General features: G+C 42.3%; 1 protein-coding gene and 1 long non-coding RNA gene across 4 annotated transcripts in view; one reads left to right on the forward strand and one right to left on the reverse strand.

Moving 5' to 3' along the window:
- LY86 (lymphocyte antigen 86) overlaps positions 1 to 25,442 on the forward strand; it is a 67,126-nt gene that overhangs the window by 17,738 nt on the left and 23,946 nt on the right. For all 3 annotated transcript variants that reach the window (XM_053223126.1, XM_053223127.1, XM_015086997.3), the window contains exons 2-3: positions 15,671 to 15,757; positions 17,132 to 17,260. In XM_053223126.1, coding sequence (XP_053079101.1) covers positions 15,671 to 15,757; positions 17,132 to 17,260 — 216 coding nt within the window. The remainder of the gene's footprint in view (positions 1 to 15,670; positions 15,758 to 17,131; positions 17,261 to 25,442) is intronic.
- On the reverse strand, positions 4,392 to 7,238 carry LOC128315679 (uncharacterized). Its single transcript, XR_008298709.1, has 3 exons — positions 6,879 to 7,238; positions 5,115 to 5,191; positions 4,392 to 4,848 (listed from the first exon to the last, which is right to left on the reverse strand). It is a non-coding gene; the product is annotated as an uncharacterized LOC128315679 (long non-coding RNA).

A 25,442-nucleotide genomic window follows, 5' to 3' on the forward strand; every position in this document is an offset into this window, starting at 1 on the left:
TCTAACAAATTTTAACTTGATAAACAAGTGCGTGTGATGTCTTGCAATACGAGTAGTACGAGACGCCAAACATCACATGATCACAACAGAGAAAATGGCTCTTCTTCCCCACTCCCCCTCTTGCTATGGGATTGTGGGTGATTGTCTCCCATGCTCTGATGGTCAGTCTCAGGCTGCGGTGTTTGGCAGAAATCAGTGATTTTTCAGAACGTTGGAAGGTGCCCACAACTGGCACTAGTGTATTTTTTGTCACTTCAAAGCACCTATGGACAGTCCTTTGCTTTTTCATACAAGAGGAAGCTTAGGAATGCTTTGCTTCATTCTAGGTCAGGCTGCCTGCAGATAGAGATGCTTTCCTCTGCTGCCTTATTGCCAGTTACATTAAATACAGTAGATGACAAGAGTTTATTCATACTGTACTGTAGTCAACAACTGTGCGAGTGTATACAATGGCCCCATGCAGAAAAAGATTCCATTGAGCCAATAGATAGTAGTGATTCTGTTAGTGATAGTGAAAGTTGTCCTACACAATAACCCTCCTCTCTCTTGTCTCCCTCACACCAGCCATGAAGGTTTTCAAAGCTAAGTGCAGGTTAATTTATTTTTCTTTATATTTTGTATTTTTTGCATTATATTACAGTATTGTAATCATTTTTATATGAATATTTTGATGTTGTAGGATGAACCATCTGAGTTTCCATTATTTCTTATGGGGAAATATCAATATACAGGTGCTTTGGATTACAAGCGTGTTTCTGGAACGAATTATGCTTGCAAACCAAGGTTTTACTGTATTTGAATCATTTCTGAGAAATTCTTCTCATGTCACAGAGGGAGTCTTGTCACAATCTCCAAGGCTGAGCAGGTATAGAAGCTATCGACCCCATATTGGACTACAAGCTCCTTCTCTGATTTCTCCCTGGGGAACAAGTTTCTCTAGCAAGAATTTTCCTTTAACAAGACCTGCTTACATTGCTGGAGAGAATGTAAAATATACAGCCACTACGGAAAACAGTGAAGCTGTTTCTTAGGAAACTAAATATACATTTACCGTATTACTCAGCCATCTCAGTTCCTGGTACATATCCCAGAGAAATGAAAACTATGTCCATATAAACCTGTATGTGACAGATCATAAGAGCTTTATCTGTCATACCCTCAAATTGGCCAAATGTCCTTCAGTAGGTAAATGGTTAACAAACCATAGTGCATCTATACTGTAGAATAGAGCTCAGCAATAAACACGAATTAGCTGTTGGTACACACCACAACCTAGATGGATCTCAAGGATGCTATGCCAAGTGAAAACAACCAATCTCAAAAGGTTACACACCATATGCATCCATTTGTATGACATTCTCCAGATGACAAAATTATATTGATGGAGAGCAGATTGGTGGTTGCTAAGGGTAAGGAAGGGGATAATTATCAAAGGGAGCCTGAGGAATATCCTTTGTATCTGTGTCTTGATTGGGGTGGTGGTTACACGCGATAAAATTACATAAAACTGCACATGCACATGTGTTCACATGTGTATACACTAGTGCATGTAAAAACTGGTTAAATTATGTAAAATGTTAGCATGGAGGGAAGCAGGTGAAGGATACACAGGACCTCCCTGTACTCTTCTTGCAACTTCCTGTAAATCTATCATTATTGCAAAATAAAAAGTCAAAAAAAAAAAAAGGCCAGCTCTAGGTTTGAGCCTAAGTCCCTGCATCCCACTTTCAGCAGTTCTGTCAACAGCACAGGCTCTGAGCCCCACATGCAGGCTCCACGGCCTTGGCCTCTAGGGCATCTGAGAAACTGGCACCAGAAGGAAGTGTAAAGCTTAAAGCATGGGCACCTGGGTGGCTCAGTCCGTTAAGTGTCCGATTCTTGGTTTCAGCTCAGGTCATGATCTCACGGCTTATGGGTTTGAGCCCCGCATCAGGCTCAGTGCTGACAACACTGAGCCTGCCTCTCTCTCTCCCTCTCAAAATAAATAAATAAACTTAAAAATTTTTTAAAAAGAAAGCTTTAAGTGGTGCCAAGTTTTTCCTTCTACAGATGAGGAAAGAGAGGCTCAGTAAGATGGCTGGCTGTCACCTTGACTTAAATTCTGAGTTAAGTAGAAGTGGCTATTCCTATTACTTCTAGAAAGAGTCCTCTAAAATGGTTAGCCTAGAAGACCACAGTGACACACAGTTGCGGTTTTTGTTCTTGTGGAGTGTGGGATGGTGGGAGGAGAGTATTTAAGGACTGCAAAGGACAAACTGGTTTTGGGTCAAACTGGACATCAGCAGTACAGTTATTCAATTCCACATGATGGGAAGATGTTTGGCAAAGTCTGAGAAAGGGTGAGAACTCAGAGCTTACATGCAAGATGCAGGCCAGTGATGACGGTGCAGTCTTCTTAACCCCAACAACCACAGAAGCATGTGCTTCACTGGGGCACTTGAGTGGCTCAGTTAGTTAAGTGTCTAACTCTTGATTTTGTCTCAGGTCATGATCTCATGGTCTTGTGCTGACAGTGTAGAGCCTGCTTGGGATTCTCTCTCTCCTTCTCTCTCTGCCCCTCCCTGGCTCATGTTCTCTCTCTCCCAAAATTAAAAAAAAAAAAAAAAGAAACAGAAACGTGTGCTTCACTAAGGTTGGCACCTTCTTGGGAAATACATAGGAAGAAAGTAGAAATCCACCTTTCCAGTGCCTTTCTAAACTAGAGAAGAAAGAAAGTTAAGTATTCTGGCCTTTTCAGGATCCTGCCAGAGGTGACTCTAGGAACTTTAAGATCTGTGTATGTTCCTACAAACACCACCCACCTCTGACCTCAAGTCTTTGAAGAATCTGAACTGACTGCATATATAACATTCAAGGTGAACGCCACAAATGAAGAAGTTCCCTGATTTCACAAAGGGCTTTGTTGGCAAATGTGAAGCTCCCAGAAATTACATGCTTTTGAGGCCTTCAGAGTTTTTGTATGTGTTGTTCTCTCTGCCCAAGTTTCTTGGAAAAGAGTACCTGTGTATAGACAGTCTCTCTGGGTTCATACTGCAGCCCCTTTCAGGTGTGTGACCCTAGACACTTTCCTTAAGCCCTCCTTGCCTCAGTTTCCTAGACTCTAAAATGCAGGTAATAATACTATTTCTCTCTTAAGGCTTTTGAAAGTATTCAAGCTAATACACACATAGTGCTTCGAATAGCACCTGTCTGTGGTCAGAGCTACAAAAGTGACCACTGATTTCATTCTCCTGCGTCCCCTGCAGATGGCAAGTCTGAGCGCTGGCATCATCTCCATTTGGTGGCCATCTCTGACCACTCACACTGGATCACGCACACCCCCCTTGTTCTTTGTTGCACCTTGTAGCTATGCTGTGTGGAGATTGTCTATTCACCTTTCCTTTCTCCTTCTACATTCTGTGTTCCAGAAAGTCAGGGGTTATGCCTAAAACTAACTCATCTTTGTATCTTGCACAGTGCTCAGCCCATGGTAGGAGCTTCAAACATGTTCGGGATTGGATCAATAGACTGGTATTAGGTTTCTTGTCTCCCCTGTTGATGTAGCATCTCCTACTCTATTTTCTGGTCACCCACAAAAAATAGGAAGAGTCCAAATGCTGGCAGGCTCTGATTGGTTGGTCTGACTTCAAGTGTGTGTCCCAAACACAATCTCACCAGAAGAACGTTGACCACCCCCCCTCATTCCCCAGTCTGAGTACTGAGAACTATAGGGGAAAGTGATCTTTATGTCCACTTGTATTAGGAGAAGACAAATTAAGATTGAGACTTCTTAAAACAGAAATGTTTTAGGAAAACATCTGAGGAGATAAAGGAGCAGGCAGACCATTTCCAAAATCACTTCAATCCCTTACTTACCCCTGTCTGATTGTTTTTCAACGTTCCTTTATTCACTCAACAAACAATTATCCAATACCTATTACATAGTGCAAATCAGACAAACAAGATATTGTCGGAGTGTGGAATTCAGAAATAGTAAAGGGACTGTATGTTGTTGTTATTGTTGTTGTTGTTGTTCATTCTCAAATTCTTATGGAAATATTTTCTGGAGAGTTTATAGCTTAAACCTTACCTCTCTTCTGAAAATGAAAAAGTTTTTATTTCTTGGTAGCCTGTACTTGTGCCTGTGTTCAGAAACAGAGGCAGCCTCTTAAGAAGAAAAAAAAATTCAATAAAAAGTAGATGGGCCCAGGAACTTTGGTCGCTCAATCAGTTAAGTGTCTGACTCTTGACTTCAGCTCAGGTCATGGATCTCATGGTTAGCGGGTTCGAACCCTGCATTGGGCTCTGCACTGGCAGAGCAGAACCTGCTTGGGATTCTCTCTCTCTCACTCTGCCCCTCCCCCACTCATACTCACCCTGCTCGCTCTCTCTCTCTCTCTCTCCCTCTCCCTCTCTCTTTCTCTCTCAAAATAGATAAACTTAAAAAAAAAAAGTAGATGGACATGTTGACATTCCATCCCCAAAGGTCATGGAGGTTTATGGAGAGATACCAAACACATACAACATGACACATTCTGCCGACAATGACACCCAAAGCTTCTGAGCCCTACCATGGTGGACCTTGGTCACCTTTGTGGACACAAAGGGTATAGGAAAGTAAAGCCAATTAGGCCACAAAAGACACAATTAATCATTTAATTATATACTTAATTAAGGCCAGAATGTCTTTTATTTTCAATCACAAATTTTTAGTATTTTTTAAGTTTATTTATTTATTTATTTTGAGAGGGTGGGGGGTGCTTATGGGAAGAGCAGAGAGAGAGACAAAGAGAGGATCCCAAGCAGGCTCTGAGCTGTCAGTGCAGAGCTTGATGTAGGGCTCAAACCCACAAACCATGAGATCATGACCTGAGCAGAAATGAAGAGTTGGACTCTTAAACGACTGAGCCATCCAGACACCCCAAGTTTTTAGTATTTTTTAATTTCAGGGATTGCTTGGATCCCTACCCACAAGTGATTGCTCCCCCCTCAGCACAGAGGTCTGAGTGAGCCCTGTAGGCAGCCCACTGGTCCTGGATGGCCAGCTTCTCTGAGCCCACACTTTCTCTTCCCCTTACATGCCCCCCACCCTATGCCCACTCTCTCCCAACAGCCCTCAATGTCCACCTTTTTACCTCTATCCTCTTGGTCCCTGGACCCCATCTCAAACCTTTCCATGCCTGGGTTAGTGTTTGGCATTGAGTCCATGTTCCTGAAATGAAACAGAAAAAAATTCTCTTAAGGGGCTGTTCCAAGAATTCTAACTAAGCCTTTCTTGAACGAATTCCTTTACAAGCCACTGGGGTGGCTACTGAAGCCCTGGAGCGCCTGGTGTGCTTCCAGACCCTCAGCATGGAGACAATGGGAAATATTTTGTCTAGAGAAAGAAGTTAGAGAGAGGAAGACAGGTAGGGGGGAGCCAGGAATATGGTGAAACACCGTCCGCCCCCTCCCCCCCCCCCCGCTTCTTCATACAATCTATAAATTTGTGAAAAGTTTTGTGAGGAGATTTCTTAGGAAATCTGTGAAGTGATTAAATTTTCAGCCTGGAATAATAGCACAATAGATCTAGAAGCCCACCCATGCCATCCCAAGCTCAGGGAATGAGCACACAACTTAGTGTGGCTTATGACCATGGTTTTCACAAGTCGCTGAACAATAGAATCACCTGCGGAGTATATACGAATCTTGAGGCCCAGACAGTATCCAGAACATCTGAGGCAGGACCCAGGCATCAGTAATTTTACAGAGCTCCCCAGGTGACTCCAATGTGCAGCCAAGTTTAAGAACAAGGGACAAAGAACATCTCCAACCTCTAACCGTGTTCAGTGTGATCCTATTTATATCTCAACGGCTGAGAGACTCTAGCTGACATCTAGGTTTTGTTTCAGAAATATCTATTGAACTTTACTAAATTATTTTAAACCCTAGAGTGCTCTTAACGTGACAAAGAAAATTTTAAAAAGAAGTTAGTTTCATTTTGAATTGTCACAAGAAGTATAGTCAATGTTGCCCTAACAGAATCCATCCTTTTTTGCCCAATGATTGAAAATCTACTATGTAGTTACCACTGGCCTAGATGCTTTACATGAATTATTTTTAGTTTTTTAAATGTTTATTTATTTATTTTGAGAGAGAGAGAGAGAGAGATCAGGAGAAGGGCAGAGAGAGAGGGAGACAGAATCCCAAGCAGACTCTATGCTGTCAACACAGAGCCTGACTTGGGGCTTGAACCCATGAACCATGAGATTATGACCTGAGGTGAAGTTGGACCTTCAACCAACTGAGCCATCCAGGCACCCCTTGGATTGCTTAATTCCTACAAAAACCTTCTAACACCTCTGTTTTTTCATCTGTGCTTTCCCAGAGTCCTTTGGGTTGGGAAACAGCCACCCAGCTTTGCAGAGTAACAGTGAGCTAGGCAATCCTAGCAAACAATCCTTGCAAGGAAGTCTAGCCAGCAAGCCTAGCAAAACTGAGGACTTGGGTCTGCCTTGCCTTGTGCCTCCTCATGATCAACCTGAGACACAAGAGGAGCAGTCTTGATGCATGTATCTGGGTTCATTCCACTTCTGTCCAGAGCTCTGTTTCCTTCTCTGAGTCAGTTGACCTCTCTTGCTGTTTGTCTATCACACAGCTGTGTGAGAGCAGAGCCACAGCAGGCTGAGTCTGGAGACTGGAGTCCATCACTTCGCTGCCCTAGATCTCAGCCTCTTCATCACAAAATGGAGATATTAATACCTGATGTCCTGGCCACCCACAAGACAGGGGCCAGAGTCAATGATTCATATATATCTTAGAACCTCCTGGTACTTTGGGTGCAAGTCCAGTTCTATAAATAAGCAGACAGGGATGATGTCAGATGTTCCCTCTCACCCAGTTTACTGGCCCCTACTCACTTATGCTTCATATTCCACAGCACCAGATGCCAAGGACAAAGTCCTTAGCTTTTTCCCAGTTCATGATTTCCAGAAGCAGGAGGGAATTCCTTTTCAGCGTGCCCAGCATTTGAAGAATAGTCCCAGAGTTTATCTTCAAAGCCACACACACCATCAAGTAAACCACCTGTACATCATAACCCAGCCCTTGTGCCCTGTCAGAAAATAGAGAGATTTGCAGGAAATGCAGAAGTGAAATATGACAGGTATATCCTGATTGTGTCTCAGTGTCACCAAACACTGCCATGGTTTCTGACATACCTAAGCCAAAGAGTATGAAACCACATGTGTGCTCCTTCCTGGGAAAGAAGTTTACCTGCTGGTGAAATGTAAATCCTCACCCTCGAAGTGTAGTGGAGACTCATGCTCTGAAGTCTAATTTCCCATTAAAAGGAAAAAAAAGACATTTTAGCTTTTCTCCATTTTTCTATCCCATATGGATTGACTACAGATTAGCAACAGAAAGTTAAATAATTTTAAATACTAAACAGAATACACAAGTTCCTTGGATGCTTCTAGACTTGGGGGAGCCTACTCAATCAACATCAACAGTAGGGCTCTGGGTAAACTGGCCTAGTCAAACACAGTTTGAATACACCATCTGCCTATCCAAGATAAAACGAGAAGTCAGATCATACATCTGACTTTGGCTGTGTGAGTCAATTCCCAAGGAAATACCTCCAAAGAGACTGGAACATGGTGGGACTGCTATTATTTGAATTAATGGCCCATTGGGGGGCATCCCTGTGCTGTCCTAGAGTAACAAGATTTGAAAGGCAGAAATAAAAAGATATCAGGAAATAACAGAGCAACATAGCTAAAATACATTTGCCACATTATAAGTCACTTCTCTATCTTCAAAGGCAGAGAGGGAGTCTGAGGGAAGGGGTAGAAGGAACGTACCACAGTGGCATCAAGGACGAAAAGAGGAAAGTTAATTTTATGTTGCCATGGTAATGAATTTCCAGCAAAGACATCTCACTTACACATGAAGCCTTACACACCATCCTTTTTTTAGGGATCCACAGTGACCCTTGACAGTTGTCCTGCGAATCACACAAACAAATTAAAATACCCCAATCAAAAAGGGCAGACTTCCAGATCCATGCACAAGTAGGCCTGTATAAGATACAGAATACAAATTTGCAGAATTGGTAATCATGTAACTTAAAGGAAGAAGTCAAAAGCAAGGCCTATTTGTTGTTCGGAGTTTTTTGGGGGAAAAGAATTCTGAAAGATGGCAGAGGAATGAATATCGTCTACTATTTGGCCTGGGATTAGATTTTAGACCACACTCTGAAAGTCCATCCTAAGTGCCAAAGCAAAATTCTTATTATGATGATGATAAAGTTAATGTACTAACACCTTCCAAGAGAAACTTCCAGGTATGGGGAGAGGTTTGATATCACTGGCCTTACAACTCAGTCTTCCCAAGTAATTGCTGGCACCCACCAAGCCTGGAAATAAATGCTCAACTTCCCTTCTGTTATCATCAAACTAACTGACTTTCTGTCCTTCCCATCTATTTATCCAACCATCTGATATTCTGAGACATGCCTACTAGACTAGATTCTGGTTATGTGGTGATGAGTAAACAAAGCCTAGCTCCTGACCACTCACAGCTTATACCCTAGTGCAATCTACTAGAGTGCAAACTAGTAATAATTCCCACACTCACGATGATAAAAATATACACAGGGTACCATGGGAGACCAGGGGAAGGACAGGTGAGAAAACCCCAGTTGGAATCCTGGGGAGGGGGTAGTTGAGCCAGACTGTGAAGGTGTAGAAAACAAAACAAAACAAAAAGTAGGGGAGGCAATCAAAGTTTTCCTATGTGGGGTCTAAACTTCTCACATGGCATTTACTGGAAATTGGCCAAATTGATTTTTATACTGCAGATAGAGGGAAACATGCTTTCGGAAAACAGAGAATAAAAGTAAGAGTGATTTTTCAGCAAAAACTGAGTTAGCACCTTCCATTGGAGGTGCATATCAGATATGACGGGAAGGGGAGGAGTAATCAAAATACAAGGGAGGCAAATATGATATAATAATATACAATAGAAAGGTCCTGCCCTCGAAGATCTGACATTGGTTGAGGAAGCAAGACATTATCATATAAAGCATTGAGTAACTATGCAATGTAGCCCATGTTACATGCTAAATAATCAGCATAGATCATAAATTCATAGGAATAAAAAGAAAGAAGCTGGTGGAATGAGGTAATATATTTCCCAAAGAGGTCAGGGTTTGGATAGAAGGGAGAGAAACCATTGCAGGTAAGGAAACCACGGATCATATCATGTCACCCTCTCCTTCTACAATCATCAATGGCTCCCCAAACATAGTTACTGGCTCACTCTTTGGGCTTCCATGGGCCAGGACATCCCTACTCATATACTCCTGAAAACTAAGATGGCTTCTTTGAATCTCTATATACCAAGCATTAAGCACAGTGCCTGCCACTGGTAGGGGGTTCAATATATCCACCCCAGAAACATATGGAGCCAGTCAGAGATATTTGAATCCCAAGTTACTTTGGACCATATAAGAACAAGAAGGATTGTGAAGGCACAATTTGAAGGGCTATTGAGGGTTCCAGCAATACAACACAAAAGGCCCCCCATGATGATGAATTCTATGCATCCACTTGGCTAGGCTCTGATGCCCATTTGTTTGGTCAAGGTGTTGCAGTGAAGATCGGGGCACCTGGATGGCTCAGTCGGTTAAGCATCCAACTCTTGATATCGGCTCAGGCCGCGATCTCATGGTTGTGAGATTGAGCCCCACATCAGGCTCTGCACTGAGCATGGAGCCTGCTTGGGATTCTCTCTCCCTCTCCCTCTGCCCTCCCCTGTTTGTTCATGTGTGTGTGCAAGTGCTCTCTCTCTAAATAAAAAAATAAACTTAAAAAATAAAAGATGTTCCCTTGAAGGTATTTGTGGATGTGATTAACATTTATAATCAATAAACTTTGAGTAACGCTGGTTATCCTCGCTAATGTGGGTGAGACTCATCCAATCCTTTGATGGCCTTAAGAGAAAATTCTGAAGTTTCCAGAAGAAGCAGCAATTCAGTTGCAAGGCTGCACCATAGAAATGCAACCTGAGTTTCTAGCCTGCTGTCCTGCCCTGCAGATTTCAGACTTGTTAGCCCACATCCACTCATAGTCACACAAGGAAGAGAGAGACAGAGAGAGACAGAGACAGAGAGAGAGAGATTACCTTCGTGCAGCAGGAAGAACATGGATAAGCCTAGAGATTGACTTGGCAGAGACATGGGAAGGCCAGTGGAGGTGAGGCTTGAGCTGGCACTGCCATAAGAGCAGAAGAGCCAGTGCTTCACCCAGTTTTTTAAAATTTTTTATTCATTCTTTTTGAGAGAGAGAGAGCAGTAGTGGGGAAGGGACAGAGAGACAGACACAGAATCTGAAGCAGGCTCCGGCCTCTCTGAGCTGTCAGCCCAGAGCCTGACATGGGGTTTGAACTCACAAACCACAAGATCATGACCTGAGCCCAAGTTTGATGCTCAGCTGACTGAGCCACCCAGACGCCCCAGTGCTTCACCCATTTTGCAACAGTTTGTAAAACCCAAGCAATCAAAATGTAAAGGCATGCGTGTGCACGTGTGCATACACACACACACATGCACACACACACACACACAAACACACGCACATAAATGTGTATAAAACTGGTACAGTCTGAATAAACTCTGTTCATGGTACCAGTGTCAGAGTCCTGGTTCTGATGTTGTACTCTATTATATGTAAGATGTTGTGATGGGGGAAAGCAGAATGAAGGGTGAGTGAAACTTCTCAGTATCTTTTTGCAACATTTTGTGAGAATACAATTATTCAAAATATAAAGTAAAAAGTAACCCTCAATTAGAGCTATGAGATATTTAAAAAATAGTAGCATGAGATTTGGCCCCTCTGGTAACCCTCAAAGCACCCAGCAATACGGGCTGCTGCCTGCCAGGTGACACCCATGAACTCCAGGACTCAGCAACCGATGCCTGAGAACAAAGCAGCAAGGAACCCACCAGAGGGCACTACCCGCCCCCAGACCCATCAAGCTTGCATCCCCACCACCCTCCAGTAAGGAACTACATTTCCAGAGCCTGTGCTGTTGGGTTTAGTGTTCTATCCTGATTCTAGCTGAGGCCTGGCACTGACGAGAAACTACCAAGGCGAGCTTGTCCTCTCCTGGACCATCCAATTCTGGCCCAGACCAGGCAAACGCAGGCCACCAACAGAGATTAAGGCACAAAAATTGTTCTGGAGCTGAGATTTGTTAAGACCCTACTCACACTTAGTCCCACCTGTTTATCGAATTCTATTCTACTCTATGGATGAGCAAGAAAACAGCTCCAGGACCACTGCCCTTAATATGCAAGGCAGATGCAGCCAGCTGCTTTCCCGAAGCCTCTTCCTCACCCCCAGCACCATTTGCTTTCAGCTGTTTAGAGGAGCCTGCCTTCCATATGCACACGTGTCCCAGAGGCCAGGGACAGCAGAGGCAGTTTGGGGCATCCCGGGCTCACTCCCTGCAACTACCATCCTCCCCACCTTGGGCAGAACCCATAGATGTCAACAGAACAGACAGAAGGGGGTTATAACACAGAGGCTAAGGAAAAAAATATTCAAAATGAAAAGATTGTATATTTCACGATGAAGCTTTGGCTTTTTCCTCAGCTCATTTGCCATTCTACAATGAAGTGTCTAGAGGAAACATTTATCTCTGCCCTCATAGCCCGGGAACACCAACTCTCATTAACTTTCCAATTTCATTCTTTCAGAAGATCCAAGTTCAGATAATCCAATTTATATGTATTAAAAATTACTTGAGGCAAGTGTCCAAGGGACTCTCTCCTCTCACCACCACCACCCCGCCCCCAGCAGTTTTCAAATTACATAAGAACTACTTAAAAAATGCAATCCGCCATCTTTTATTTTGGTAGGCGATTCCGAGCCACTTGCCTGGTAAGTGGCAAAGAAGTTCTTGAAAATAGAGGTTCTCCACCACAGGCGGATTTGTCCTCCAGGACACATTTTGGCAAGTCTGGAGACATCTTTGGATGTCACAATTGGATTTAGGGATAGGGGGTGCTGCTGGTATCTGGGGGGGTCAAGGCCAAAGGTGTGGCTAACATCCTACAATGCCCGGGACAACTCCCACAAAAAAGGGTTATCTGACCAAAAAAGTCAGTAGTGCCAAGGTTGAGAAAACCTGTCTTAGAGTTCTTTACAAGTTGACTACATACAACATTTATCATTCAATTCATCAAACAATCACTTGGAACTTAGCATAATCTTAAAGCATTGTGCTAGACCCTGAGGCTGGGAGCCTGCCTTACAGCATCTAGTAGAGGGATGGCAAAGGTACAAAGAAAATACAAAGAAAATACAAGAAAATATAGAGCCTGAGTGAAAACAAAAATCTGCAGAGGGAAGCCTAGCCTCTGAGGATGAGACTGGGGGACAGGAGGAATTGATGTCACTTTTCCCAAGACAACTACAAACTGCATGTTCACTCTCAAATATAAAATTCGATCACAAATATAGAATAAAAATAACCACTAGGAAAGATCACCAAACCCCTAAGAGATTTTGAAGCAATCTGTCTTTTTTTTTTTAAGTTTATTTATTTTGAAAGAGAGAGAGAGAGAGCTGAAGGGGCAGAGAGTGAAGGAGAGAGAATCCCAAGCAGGCTCTGCACCATCAGCACATAGCCGGATGTAGGGCTTGAACTCATAAACCAGGAGAGCATGACCTGACCTGAAAGAGTCAAAAGCTTAACCAACTGAGCCATCCAGGTGCCCCTGAAGCAATCTATTTTAATGTTTTTATGTATCCAGCCTCAGAGAGGAAGCAATCTACTGCTTTCTTTGTGACTTTGTTCCCTATTAAGATTATTCTCCTGGGCACGTCTAGATAGCTAAGTCAGTGAAGTTATTCAGCTCTTGATTTCAGCTTAGATCATGATCTCACAGTTCGTGGGATGGATCCCCATGGCCCTGGCCCCTAGGGCATCTGAGAAACTGGCACCAGAAGGAAGTGTAAAGCTTAAAGCGAGGGTGCCTGGGTGCCTTAGTTGGTTAAGCGTCATGATCTTGGTTTTGACTCAGGTCATGATCTCACAGTTCGTGGGTTTGAGCCTGGCATCAGGCTCTGTGGTTACAGTGCTGAACCTGCTTGGGCCTCTCTCTCTCTCTCTCGATCTCTCTCTCTGCCCCTCACCCCCCAAAGAAATACAATTTTTTTAAGATTATTTTTCTAACAATATTTTTCCAGTATCAAGATGTTTTATTTCCTTCTCCTGCCCTTTGTTTATTTTTTCTATCTAAACTTTTAAAACATCAGTAAACATTCAGGTGCACTTTCCTAACTGTCTGTTCATTGGCCTCTTTTTTTTAATACTGAGTGCCAAATACTGAGCAGGGACGATTGTCTCCATACCTCCTTCTCCCATTCCCCAAGCTGAAAGAATCCCAGGACCACACAAAGGTGCTTATGAAGGAGTAAAATGAGCAAGACAGAACGGTCTTTCCTCAGGAAAATGGGTGGCCAGATCAAAGAGAGTTTGATCAAACAGAAGTGCACCTTATATTAGATTTGCAAGGCAAAATAGCCTAGTGATCATTTCCACAGCAGATACCACAGACAATCACATATCTTCCAGGTCAGCAGTGTGGATGATAAAACTGTCTGGAACACCATCATTGACAAATGTGAGCTCATAGCTAAGCTGAAATTAAAACCAGTTATGAAACAGAATTATCACATACCATATGCCTGCACACAAAATATTCCAGGCCATCTTACAAATTAAATCATTAACATACATCTTTGAGGCTCTACTTCATGAATACTTCTGCACAATACTGGGCTGTAATTTTTTGTTTGTTGTTAAGTCTGGGCTTGAATCTTGACTCTACCCACATGATAGAGTGGGACCTGGATAAGTTCATAGAACCTCTCTGAGTCTATATTTTCCCATCTGTGAAATGAGGAAAATCATAGTTCTCTCTCAAGATTGTTGTTTATTCAATTGGTCTAAGTCCTATCAGGAAAATACAGATCATGTCAGTAATTTTCACTGGGACAGCAAGGAAGCAGCAACCACCAGGAGGGTTGGGAGAGCAGGGGGCAGAAGTTGGAGTTGCCAGAACCTGGAAGCTGCAAAGAAGGACGCTGTGAAGCTGAGGCACAGATTGCTGGGGAAAGGGAGACAGTTTCTGCAGCAGAAACTATTGTAGCAGAAGCTTAGGAACCCACAGAGATGAGCCTCAGCTCATTCTGGGAAGGTGTAGAAGACAGCTGGACACTGGAACCTATTGCCACTGCCAGGGTGACAGGCCATTTCCAGGTGACATTCTTAGGAACTAACAAGTATGCAAGAAGGAGCAGATTCCTTCCCTCACTCAGCCTCAGTCTCCCTCTGGCACTTCTGCTGGTGGGTGGCAAAGGAAAAGCATAATTACAGAGAGCCCTGGTTTACGCAGCACAGTTTGGAAGACTGGATCTGGAGCTGAGGAAGAACAGCTTAACTCATGGCCCATTCAATCCATTTGTTCCCTATAGGTACAGGGTGTTTTCCATGCAGCCGACTGCAGGGCTCTGCTCTACACACTAGGGAGTCGGGAGGATGAAACAGAAAACTCTTGTAAAGTGCACAACTCGTTGACCATTACAACTTAGACTCTCAGTTAAAATCAATTCTCTCTCTCGGGCCCAGTGGGAAACAAAAAGAAAGGACATAGAAACCAAAACAAAACAAAAATCCAGCTCCTTTCTTTCAGGAGCTTCCAAGTTTAGATTGAGTGTTGTAGGATGAATCCAAGAGCAGATTACAAAGTAATATGTGTTGGTACATTTTGAAATAATATTTCAGACAACTGTTTTAAGAATTTGGAGAAGCCAAAAAATATTTGGGGGATGGTCAGGGAAACGCTCACAAAAAATATGGGAATGAGCAAGTCCTCGGTATTTAGACAACAGCAAAAAGGGTGAGACCATTACATGTTAGAGAAAGCACATTAGCAGGTAACTTGGCAGGAATTTGCTGGGTGATTACCTGATCTCAAAACATGGAGGATGAACTAGCAATGTGGAGTATGGAAGGTGGGGCCAGTAGGACATTTCCTGACTTTATTCTGAGGCATAAATGAACTTCTGGAGATTTCTGATGAGCAGAAGTGCAAAAGATATTATCTTTGCAGTCCCTATCATATCTAGCACAATACCTCACATATAATGGAATATTTGGGGAAAAAATATTACATTGAATGAGATGAGATGACATGAAATTACAAAGGCAGGTCTTAACTTTGAAAATTTGTATAGATTTCCCTCTGTTTTAATTATAATAATGCTTTGTGAAATGTTTAGAATAACCAATAAGCAATTTTAAGGCCAAAGGTTCAGGAACTAAAAGAATTCAAGTAACGATAAAAATGTCAAGTCGGATTGTCACCCACCCATCAAGACACCGTGCTCATTTCAGATTGACAGCCTTCCATTGGTGAACATCGCGTTGACCAATATTGGCTTTGGAGAGACTTGGAGGGATTATTGAAGACACTGTGAATTTATGCAAAAAAAAAAAAAAAGTGCTGGGCAACATGGTGTTGAATCCATTTTAGTGATTCATGTAGGAGAAAAAAAAATATCATTTGTGTGAATTCTTAATGTGAGTTTGCAGAGTATACAATGTACTCACACCTAATCTGTTGTGTTCTTCTTGGCAGATCCACTACAAGATTTTGGCTTTTCTGTTGACCAGTGTTCTAAACACTTGAAGTCAAATCTCAACATTAGGCTTGGAATCGTTCTGAGTAAGTGAAGATTATTGACATGAAATGAAACATTGCACCATCTCTTCCTGCTCCACACACCCCCATTTCTTGCATTAACTCTAGTGGCCAGCTAAGCCACTGTTGCCCACCATTCTGTGGGATTAACTCTATGTCCATCTCTATTTTCACTTCTTTTCCTGAGTGATATCCAGACACAGTAGAACTCTCACTGAATGCTGTGCTTTTGTACTGAAAAGACTCTAAGCATTCATTTGGATGATATAAGCACCTGGAATCAGTATATCCAACAGCAACAAAAGATAACGTCAAGCCTAAATATTGATGTCTATGCAGGAAAGAGCTTTTGCTTTGTTATCCCAGCAGCAAACAAGTCAACCTCCAGCAGCATAGCTTATATTTGCTTTATTTCATTTCCCAAAGAGTTAATGTGATTCCTGAAACTTGTGACAAAGGCAAATACCTTCTCCCTCCACCCCAATCAATGAGCTAGGTAGCTGATTGTTTGTTTTTATTTAGCTATGCCTTTAACAGTTAATCATTATATTGCTATAGCTACTAGAGTATCTCCTTTCTAAAGTGGTTTTATCAAAGCCAGAACAGAAGGATTCAATAAACTTCATGTGTGGAACCATTCCAGAGAAATGGAGGGAACATTGCTAGGGACCAAGAACTCTCATGCATCTTCGCATTTCTGGAAACTTGCACAATATCTGGATTCTATAGCAGCAGCTGAGTAAAAGAGAAATGGAATGAGAAGTAGGTGCAACATAGTAGGGAGAAATGGAGGAAAAGACGCAGAGAATTAGAAGCCAGCACTGACAAGCACCCTAAAGCTTCCTGTATAACTGTGATATAGTATTTACCTAACAACTGTGGGGGGTGACCAAACCCCACCACCCTCAGGGGAGGCACACAATACTATGCAGCTGAGAAGTTGAAGAAGCCAGAGCATCAGGGCTGGGGAGCACAGAGAGTGACTACCTTGCTCCAAAAAGAGAACGTTCATAAAAGGGTCACAGTTCATACCGAGGGCTTCTGCCATTATCCCCTGTAGCTTTGCCTAAGTGTTGTTTTACAAATAAATGAATAAATAAATAAATAAATGGAAGGAGAGAAGGAAGGAAAGAAGGAAGGAAGGAAAGAAGGAAGGAGAGAAGAAAGAAAGAAAGAAAGAAAGAAAGAAAGAAAGAAAGAAAGAAAGGCAAAGAAAGCAAGAAAAAGGAAGTTAGGAAGGAAGGAAGGAAAAATGGAAGGAGGGAAGGAAACTTTCCCCATACAGAGCAGACTTCTGGAAATAAAGGCCCTTCTGCTCATGCTTCTATAAACGTTGAATGCTTTGATACACAGCGAAACCCACACTAACAATAAAGCTGGTCTTCTCTTACCTTTAAGGAGAGGACATCAAAGAGCTGTTTCTTGACATAGCTCTCTTCACTAAAGGATCGTCCATTTTGAATTTCTCCTATCCCATCTGTGAAGAGGACCTACCGAAGTTTTCCTTCTGCGGGAGAAGGAAAGGGGGTAAGCCGTGTGACTTGCCGACTGCTTGCTTGGGGTCTAGAGAGGGATGAACAATGGCTTCCAGTTGAGGCTGGAGCTCTGGTTCCACCCCTCACCTTTGGACCAGCTTAACCTTGCTTAACAGCATGTGTTATATGAAAACAGCCCTAAAGCCCATTTCACAGGACCTACCATATACAGTGTATGTGAAAATCAAATGCAACATGCTTCTGAGGCACTTTACAAACAGAAAAGTGTTGCTGTTAGCGGTGGCACCTTATCAAAAAAGGGCTGGCAACAGAAAGAGCCAAGAGCTTTGCCAAATCCACTGAGATTCAAAGTATCTCCAGGTTTCTGCTCAGTGATCTCCCAGTAAACAGGGTCTACTCAATAGGTCAATGGACTCTGAGAAAAAGAAAAAAAAAATGAAGCTTTCTAAATGTCACTATTTTATTGTGGTCTTGCCCACTCGAGTCATTGACTGATAGGGCTATTCGGTAGCTAGGCTTAAAGTACAAAGCATAAAACCATTACATCATCCCCTCCTTCCTTTTTCAATTCACTAGCCACCTACCCCCATGCCATATGTACCTAAGGAACACAAAAACTCTACTCCAGCCTGTCCTCACCTCGCTCTGCGCCTTGTCCTCACCCAGCATCTTCACCAAGGCCTTGAGATGCCTCTGTTTATTTAACTAAAACTTAGGTCTGATCTGTGAGTGTCCTCTCCAGAACCACTCTCCTCCTCCTTCCCAGTCCCAAGGGGGAGCGCACACCTAACCCCTTATGCCAGAAGCATCCGCTTATTTATTTATTTCCTCATTCAGATAGGGCAGGGTGAGATCACCCAATTATGCTTTCTAAACAAAGGATCTAGGAGAAACTGGGGTCCCCTTCCCACAGTAAAGGGTGCTGACAGAGGAAGTTTGTGCAGGAAAAGGAAACAGGGGATTAAAGGGAGTGTAGGCCCACTGAAGCCCAGTGGGCTTTGCTGTGACAAGTAGGTGACAGGCCTCAGCTCAGTCTTCCCTCATCATCCTCCTCTCTGTTCTCCAAAGTATGGGGTGCTTACTCCTATTGTAGCACTTGCCATATTGGCCTATTTATGGCCACTTTATTGGCCTCATTTATTCCCACTTATCATCCCCAATAGACTATGGGCTTCTTGAGGTTGGAGTAGGAGCGTCTTAGTCTCTAAGGCCAGGACTTCAAATGCACCTGCTACAATGGGAGTGCTCAGTACAGCATGCGTGCAGATAGAGGGAGTCCACATCAGTTAAGCATTCTGTGCTGGGCACTGTTCTAGGAGCTTCACATCCAGTAAGACATGTACTTACTACCCCAACCTTTTGAGCACAACTTTAGTACTATTAATATGCCAATGCACAGAGAGTTTCAGCAACTTGTACCAAGTCACAGAGACAGTGTGAGAGCCATGGCTCAAATCCAGGTGAGCTGGCTCTGAGACCCATAATCTTAGTGAATAAACAAAAGAAGAAACAAGGAATTGTGCCTTTGGCCAGGAGTTTATTTAAAATCATCATTTAAGAACTCATTCTGGCCAGTGATCTGACTTTATTTTAAATGGGGACATTTTTTTTCCCCTCCTGGCTAACTTACCATAGACTGGCCAGTCAGCTTTCCTCTCTGAACTTGCTGGAAATATTTCTGATTGATCGGATGCATTCGTGTACTTCTTCTTCACTAGCTGATACCTATTTAACCTTTTCCATAGGCAGCATCTACAATTTTATTGCCTGTCTTTTGCTTATCTTCCCAATTTTTCCCCAAAATAAGTGTTCTTGAACCCACATGTGGAAACAAGAACACTCGGAAGCACTATGAGCTTAGTAAGAAAGAGCACATACTGTGCCAACCTTCACTCGTACTTCCTTCTATTCCCTGAACCAAGTCTCCCTCACTCCCTCCTGAATGATGGAAATGGTGTCCTACCTGGTTTCCCTCCTCCCTACTGCAGCCAGGGTAGTCTTTTCTCAAATAGAAGGTCTGATGGGGCTGGAGAGGCAGGCTAGACCCAGCCGGATGAATTACTCCCTCTGGATGTTCCTGGAGCATCACACTCTACTTACCTCAGCTAGAATCGTATCCCATAGCATGTGTGTGTGTATCTCCCACCTTAAACCATGAACTCCTTGAAGGCAGGAATATTTCTTGCTCCTCTCTCTGGAGATTTGGCAAAGAGAGCCTGGCACAGAATAAAGATGCGATAAATACTTGTTTTATTGAATTTTTATATGACAGATTGAATGTAAGTTTACCAGCTCCCCTTAAAAGTGACTCTCTAATAATGCTTATATGTGCCACAAAGATACAGGTGCACCATATCCTAGCAAAGGGTGAATTATCTTGATCCTCCAAGTTTAATAAAACCTGGTTTTTCCTCCTATGAATAGTTTTAATAGAATTAATAAAATAGAAAAGATATTGTTCTCCCAAACTGAGGTGTCCAATTCAGTGTAAGAGCTCAAAAGGCTGGTGTTTACCTTATCTGAATGCCGGGCAGTCCTGCAGTCATTTATTTGCTTTATTGCCATGGGCTGAAACCTGCATACTCAGTCTGAGAAGCTGGCATTTGGGGAATTGCCAGGAAATTTCACATCATATAAAGCAATCAGAGAAGTGATATACAAATGCGGCATGAACAAATAATTATGCAAATTACATAAGCCAGAAAAACTAACACCTTAAACTTTGAGGCTTCTTGGGTTATTACTTTTTTTTTTCCAACCCACCCACAAACCTATTGCAGGAATGATTCTATTGAAAGAAGTGATTAATTCTAAGACCAGAGAGAAGCCAATTCAAATCCAAGCACAAGCTGCTGTTGACATATTAAGAGGCAGCAGAGTCCCTCTGGGGTTTGCAGGTCCTTCTGAGCAGAGCAGTGAGAAAACTTGGTGTCTGCTGAAGGTGGCACAATGGTGTTCAGTATCATTTGTTTGATGTCATTATTTCCACGGCATTACTATGCATTACTCTGCACCCTGCACCCTGCTGGCTGTTCTCTGAGCCAGAAAAACTACAAAATGGGGGAAGGGTGCCTGGGTGGCTCAGTTGGTTAAGTGTCTGACTTTAGCTCAGGTCATGATCTTGCAGTTCCTGAGTTCGAGCCCGGCATCAGGCTCCATGCTAATAGTGCAGAGCCTGCTTGGGATTCTGGGGCACTTGGGTGGCTCAGTTGGTTAAGTGTAGAACTCTTGATGTTGGCTCAGTTGGTGAGTTTGAGACCCACATCGGGCTCTGCACTGACAATGCTAGAGCCTGCTTAGGATTCCCTCTCTCCCTCTCTCTCTGCCCTCCCCACACCCTTCCTTTCTTGCAAAAAATAAATAAACTGAAAAAAAATGTTTCTTAATGTGTTAGGCTTAGTGAGACCATGTGGATAAAACAGTCTGTCCTTTTCTTCTGCATCTTGCCCAGCTAGCTCTAAGGCAAGAGGTTGTCAGATTTAAAGACCAAGGGATGGGTGCCTGGGTGGCTCAGTCTTCGGGTGGTATCAGACTTCAGCTCAGGTCATGATCTCACGGTCCATGGGTTCGAGCCCCACAACAGGCTATGCACCTGGAAACAGCTCGGAGCCTGGAGTGTGCTTCTGATTCTGTCTCTCTCTCTCTTTCTCTGTCCCTCCCCTGCTTGTGCATGCTTTTTCTCTCAAATATAAATAAATAAACATTTACAATAATAAATAAATAAATAAATAAATAAATAAATAAATACCAAGGGATGTTCTTCTTTTGGCATTAGCATTTGTGGTGTGATTAGCAGTTTGAGGGAAACAGCCTATATATACAGTTATAGGGGATTGATTAAGTAGATCATTGTCCAGCCAAACACAGGTTCAATATGCTGTTGCAGGAGATTATTAAATTACTTGAAAATATAAAAATGTTGTTAAGTGACAAAGAATCTTGCTATAAAAGAGTGCTAACTCTTGGACACTGTTTTTATTAAAATATGTGTAAATGGATGCACCAAAAAGCTCTGAAATAGTACACACTTGGGTGCTAATAGTGGTTATCTCTAAGTGGTAGAACTACAGATCTTTGTTCTTATCTTTTTGGAAATCTCTTTTGCTTTTACAATAAATTTACAAGGTTATTCTTTTTGAAGGTTAGTTGAGCACTGTAGGAAAGAACGGAGAGGGTGAATTCTCTTCTTCTTCCTCTTCCTCTTTTCGAAAAGCATCTTGACCTACTTAATATTCAGTGATATTTAGAGTCAGAAAGTTCTGAGTCAAAATGTAGCATAGAATGTCAAGGGATTGCTTAATATCTGCTTCGTATTTTTTTTCTGGGATACTCAACACCCCTTCCCCCTTTACCCAGCTATGGGTTCATTGAGAAGGAACCAAAACAGATCACTGTTTTACTTTGTCCTCTGTTAATGTTCCCATAGTGTCTTTCTCGCCTCTGGTGGCATCAGGTCATGTAGATTCATTTGCTTTACTTGATCTTGCTGCTTTCAAATTGACATCAGTTTTTAAGACTAAACTTGGATTAAATCGAATGTCCTAATGGCCACACCTGATTACTAACCATAGAGAGAGAAGCTGCAGTAAACTTCCTTTATACTCAAGTTAAGAACAGTAATGTCAGAAGAAGCTCCATGGCTTTGGGCTGGTCCACAAGGGCCCTTACCCCAGTGGATCTCAATCTTTGTTGTACATTAGCTATACCCACGCTGTTCTATGCAGTGGCCACAAGCCACAAGCCGTGGCTACCCAGCCATGGAAATGTAGCCAGGCTAATTGAGATGTGCTATAAATGTAAAGTACACACTTAATTTCAAAGACATAATACAAAAACAAAGAAAGTGAAATACCTCAATCATTGTGATATTGTTTATGTGTTGAAATAATAATATTTGAGACACACTATGTTAAGTAAAATATATAATTACTATTTTATTTATTATTTATCAACAATAAAACATTGTTATTGACATTATTAAAATTAATTTCACCTTCTTAAACATGACCACTAAAAAATGTAAAATTACACATGCAACTGCCATTATATTTTTATTGGGCAGTGCTCCATTTTAATTTACCTTTACAATTTTGAAGATCCCAACACCCCACACCACAGACTAGTTAAATCAGAATCTCTAGAGGTACAACCCAAAGCAGGTGGTTTCAACACTCTGCCAAGGTTGAGGAGTACTACCTTAGCCCCAGGCAGGGATGACTGCATAACATCTGGCATTATCACAGCATTTAATACATGCCAGGGACCTTTGCAGATGTGTTATGTATATTAACCAATTTACTGTTTGTATCAACCTTGTGAGGTATAGAAGCTATTATTGTTATTATCTTCATGTTAAGAGAAAAGGAAACTGAGTCCCAGAGAAGTTAAGAAACTTACCCAAGGTCACAAAGCCAGAAAGTGGTAGAGCTGGGCTTCTCTCCAAGAAGCTGGGCTCCAGGGACTCGCTCTAAACCTGTCTGCTACATAGTCTCTTTGAACATCAAGAAAACTCTGCTAGAGAAGTATGACTCATTTCAGCCCTCCACTAGAATTGGAAACAAGATTTAAAAGGCACAACAAAATTATAGGAATCAAATAATCATTTTGGGCATAACCAGTCATTATATACGGTGGTGGTTCCCAAAGTGTGGTCCCTAGACCAGAAACATCAGCATCATGTAGGAAATCATCAGAAACACACATTTTTGGCCCCACCCAGACTTATTGAATTAGAAACTCCAGGGTCGGGGATTAGCACTCTGTATTTTAAAAATCCCTTTGGGTCACAGGTCAGCAAAGTTTTTCTGTCAAGGGTGAGGTAGTAATTACCCTTTCTGTAAAGGTTAGGTTTTGCAGGCTATATGTTCGTCTGGCCTCTGCAGGATAAAGGTATAGACAATATGGAAATGAATGGACATGGCTGTGTGCCAATAAAACTTTATTTATGGACACTGAAATGTAAATTTCATGTAACTTTCCTGTGTTGTTAAATATTATTCTTCTTTTGATTTTTTTCTATCATTTAAAAATATAAAAACAATTCTAGCTCATGTCTGCTGAAAAACAGGCCATTAGGGGTATTTGGCCCACAGACTATAGCTTGCCAGTCCTGCTCTAGATGGTTCTGTTGCATGCTAAGTCTTGAGAATCACAGCTGTAAGGAAAATAAGGATTCAAGACTCTTAGCCAGAATTGCCAAGCACAGGTATTCTCTGGCTTTCACTGTGGTGAACACTCACCTAAGGTTCAGGATAAATTAAGATTAGGTTACTTTGGAAAATGTAACAACTTTGCTTTAAACTATGCTTTTCCAGTGCCAACAAATTAGATTTGGGGCAAAGAAAGGGGCATAACAGGAGGACAAATGAGAGAGGCCAGTGGCAGGGAAGAAAGAGAACTGTTTAAAAAGCCAAAGGAGCACCTGGCTGGCTCAGTCAATGGAGCATGTAACTCTTTATCTTGGGGTTGTGACCTCAAGCCCCACATTGGGTATAAAGATTACTTAAAAATAAAATCTTTAAAACAAAAAAAGAGAGGAAAGAAGGAAAGAAGAATGGAAGGAAGGAAAGGAGGAAAGAAAAGTCATAGAGTAGGACTGATAGTCTCCTCCTCTCTCCACAGCTGCCATTTATAGGCTGGGGATAGAAGCCACTTCTTTCTGGAGAATCATTTGATCTCTCTGGTTCTCAGTTACTTCATCTATGCAATGGAAGTAACCATAATTCTTTTCCAGGTAATAGTGCATATTAAAAAAAAGAACATGTCTAGCACATTGGAAAGCAATAAACATGGCAATGACATGTCTCTCTGCCTCCTCCTCTACCTGAGGGACCTCGAGGCAGGGGTGGAGCAGCTTGAGGGACCCATGGCTGGTTTACCCAGGCTAGGGTTTCCCACAGGAATGAACCTAGTAAGGATCCCGACTCAAATCAGCTCACCAGAAGCTGGGGGCAATTGACCTAACACTCTGCCACCTCCTCAGGATCCCAGGACTTCCTGTGGAGTAAATGAAGAAGTCTCTTCTTGTGTCTTTGTTTTGTTTTGTTTTGTTTTGTTTTTTCCTGTGTTGGTCTAAAGTCAGTCTCTAAAGTTCTCATTTTATGCCCCTGACTTGACTTCTTTCCAGAATGAGTGGTGGTGGAAATGTCCACTTCCTTCCTGGAAACATGACATCTACCCACAGAGGTATGGTTTGTCCCCAAGGCCCCAACAAGACTATCCCACAATGGTCTCATATATAAAATTTTTACAAAATTTGGATTTGTCAGCACTGATCTCCACCATGAACGAGACCCCACAGCTTTGTCTAGCTTAAAAATGAGTTGAGCTCATCTCAGTCCCTTTCATCCCCTTCTGATTTATCATGAGGTCAACATACTTTGATATCCATTCTCAACAAACTGGGGTTCACTTTGTTTAGCAACTTTCCTGGAATATCCTGTCTCAGGAAGATGAGCATAAAATGAAAAGAAGAGAATAAAACTTATTGTAGGACTTACTGTTGAACATGAAACTGAGATACCAATCTGGGAAGTAGGAAGGATCCACTGCAGGACACACTCCACCCAAACAGAATGTGAGGTGGGGATACTCAAAGGAACAGAGTGGCTTGTGTTTTGGCTGTCCAGAATATAGTGTGCAGGGCTATGTAGAAACAAGATTCTCAACTGATAATGAACCTGGAGCTTTGGCAAAAACTTATATTAAGACCATAAAGTAAATAGAATGAACACAGGATTTTCATTCTTGATGACAAAGACACATCAATTGTCAGACTTGACTCTGGCCAAACTTCTATGAGTTCTGGTCAGGGTGGGTCAACCCAGGTAAAGGGTATTGGTTTCACAGCGCTAAGTACTAATTGGCCTTCAAAACTAATTTGTTTATTGTTTCATGGATTAACTTGTGAATATCAGTTGCACCCAAGCTCTTGCCAAAACCAACTGAAATTAAGAGAGAGGTTTGGGGCACCTGGGTGGCCCAGTCAGTTTTGGCTCAGGTCATGATCTCACAGTTCGTGAGATTGGGCCCCGTGTCAGGCTCTGCTCTGACAGCGAGGAGCCTGCTTGGGATTCTCTCTCTACCTCTCTCACTCTGCCCCTCCCTTGCTCGCTCTCTCCCTCTCTCTCAAGATAGATAGATAGGTAGATAGATAGATAGATAAATAAATAAATAAATAAATAAATAAAATAAAAGCTTGAAGAAGTTAAATA

This window comes from Acinonyx jubatus, chromosome B2 (assembly GCF_027475565.1).
Source record: "Acinonyx jubatus isolate Ajub_Pintada_27869175 chromosome B2, VMU_Ajub_asm_v1.0, whole genome shotgun sequence".
Classification (NCBI taxonomy): Eukaryota; Metazoa; Chordata; class Mammalia; order Carnivora; family Felidae; genus Acinonyx; species Acinonyx jubatus.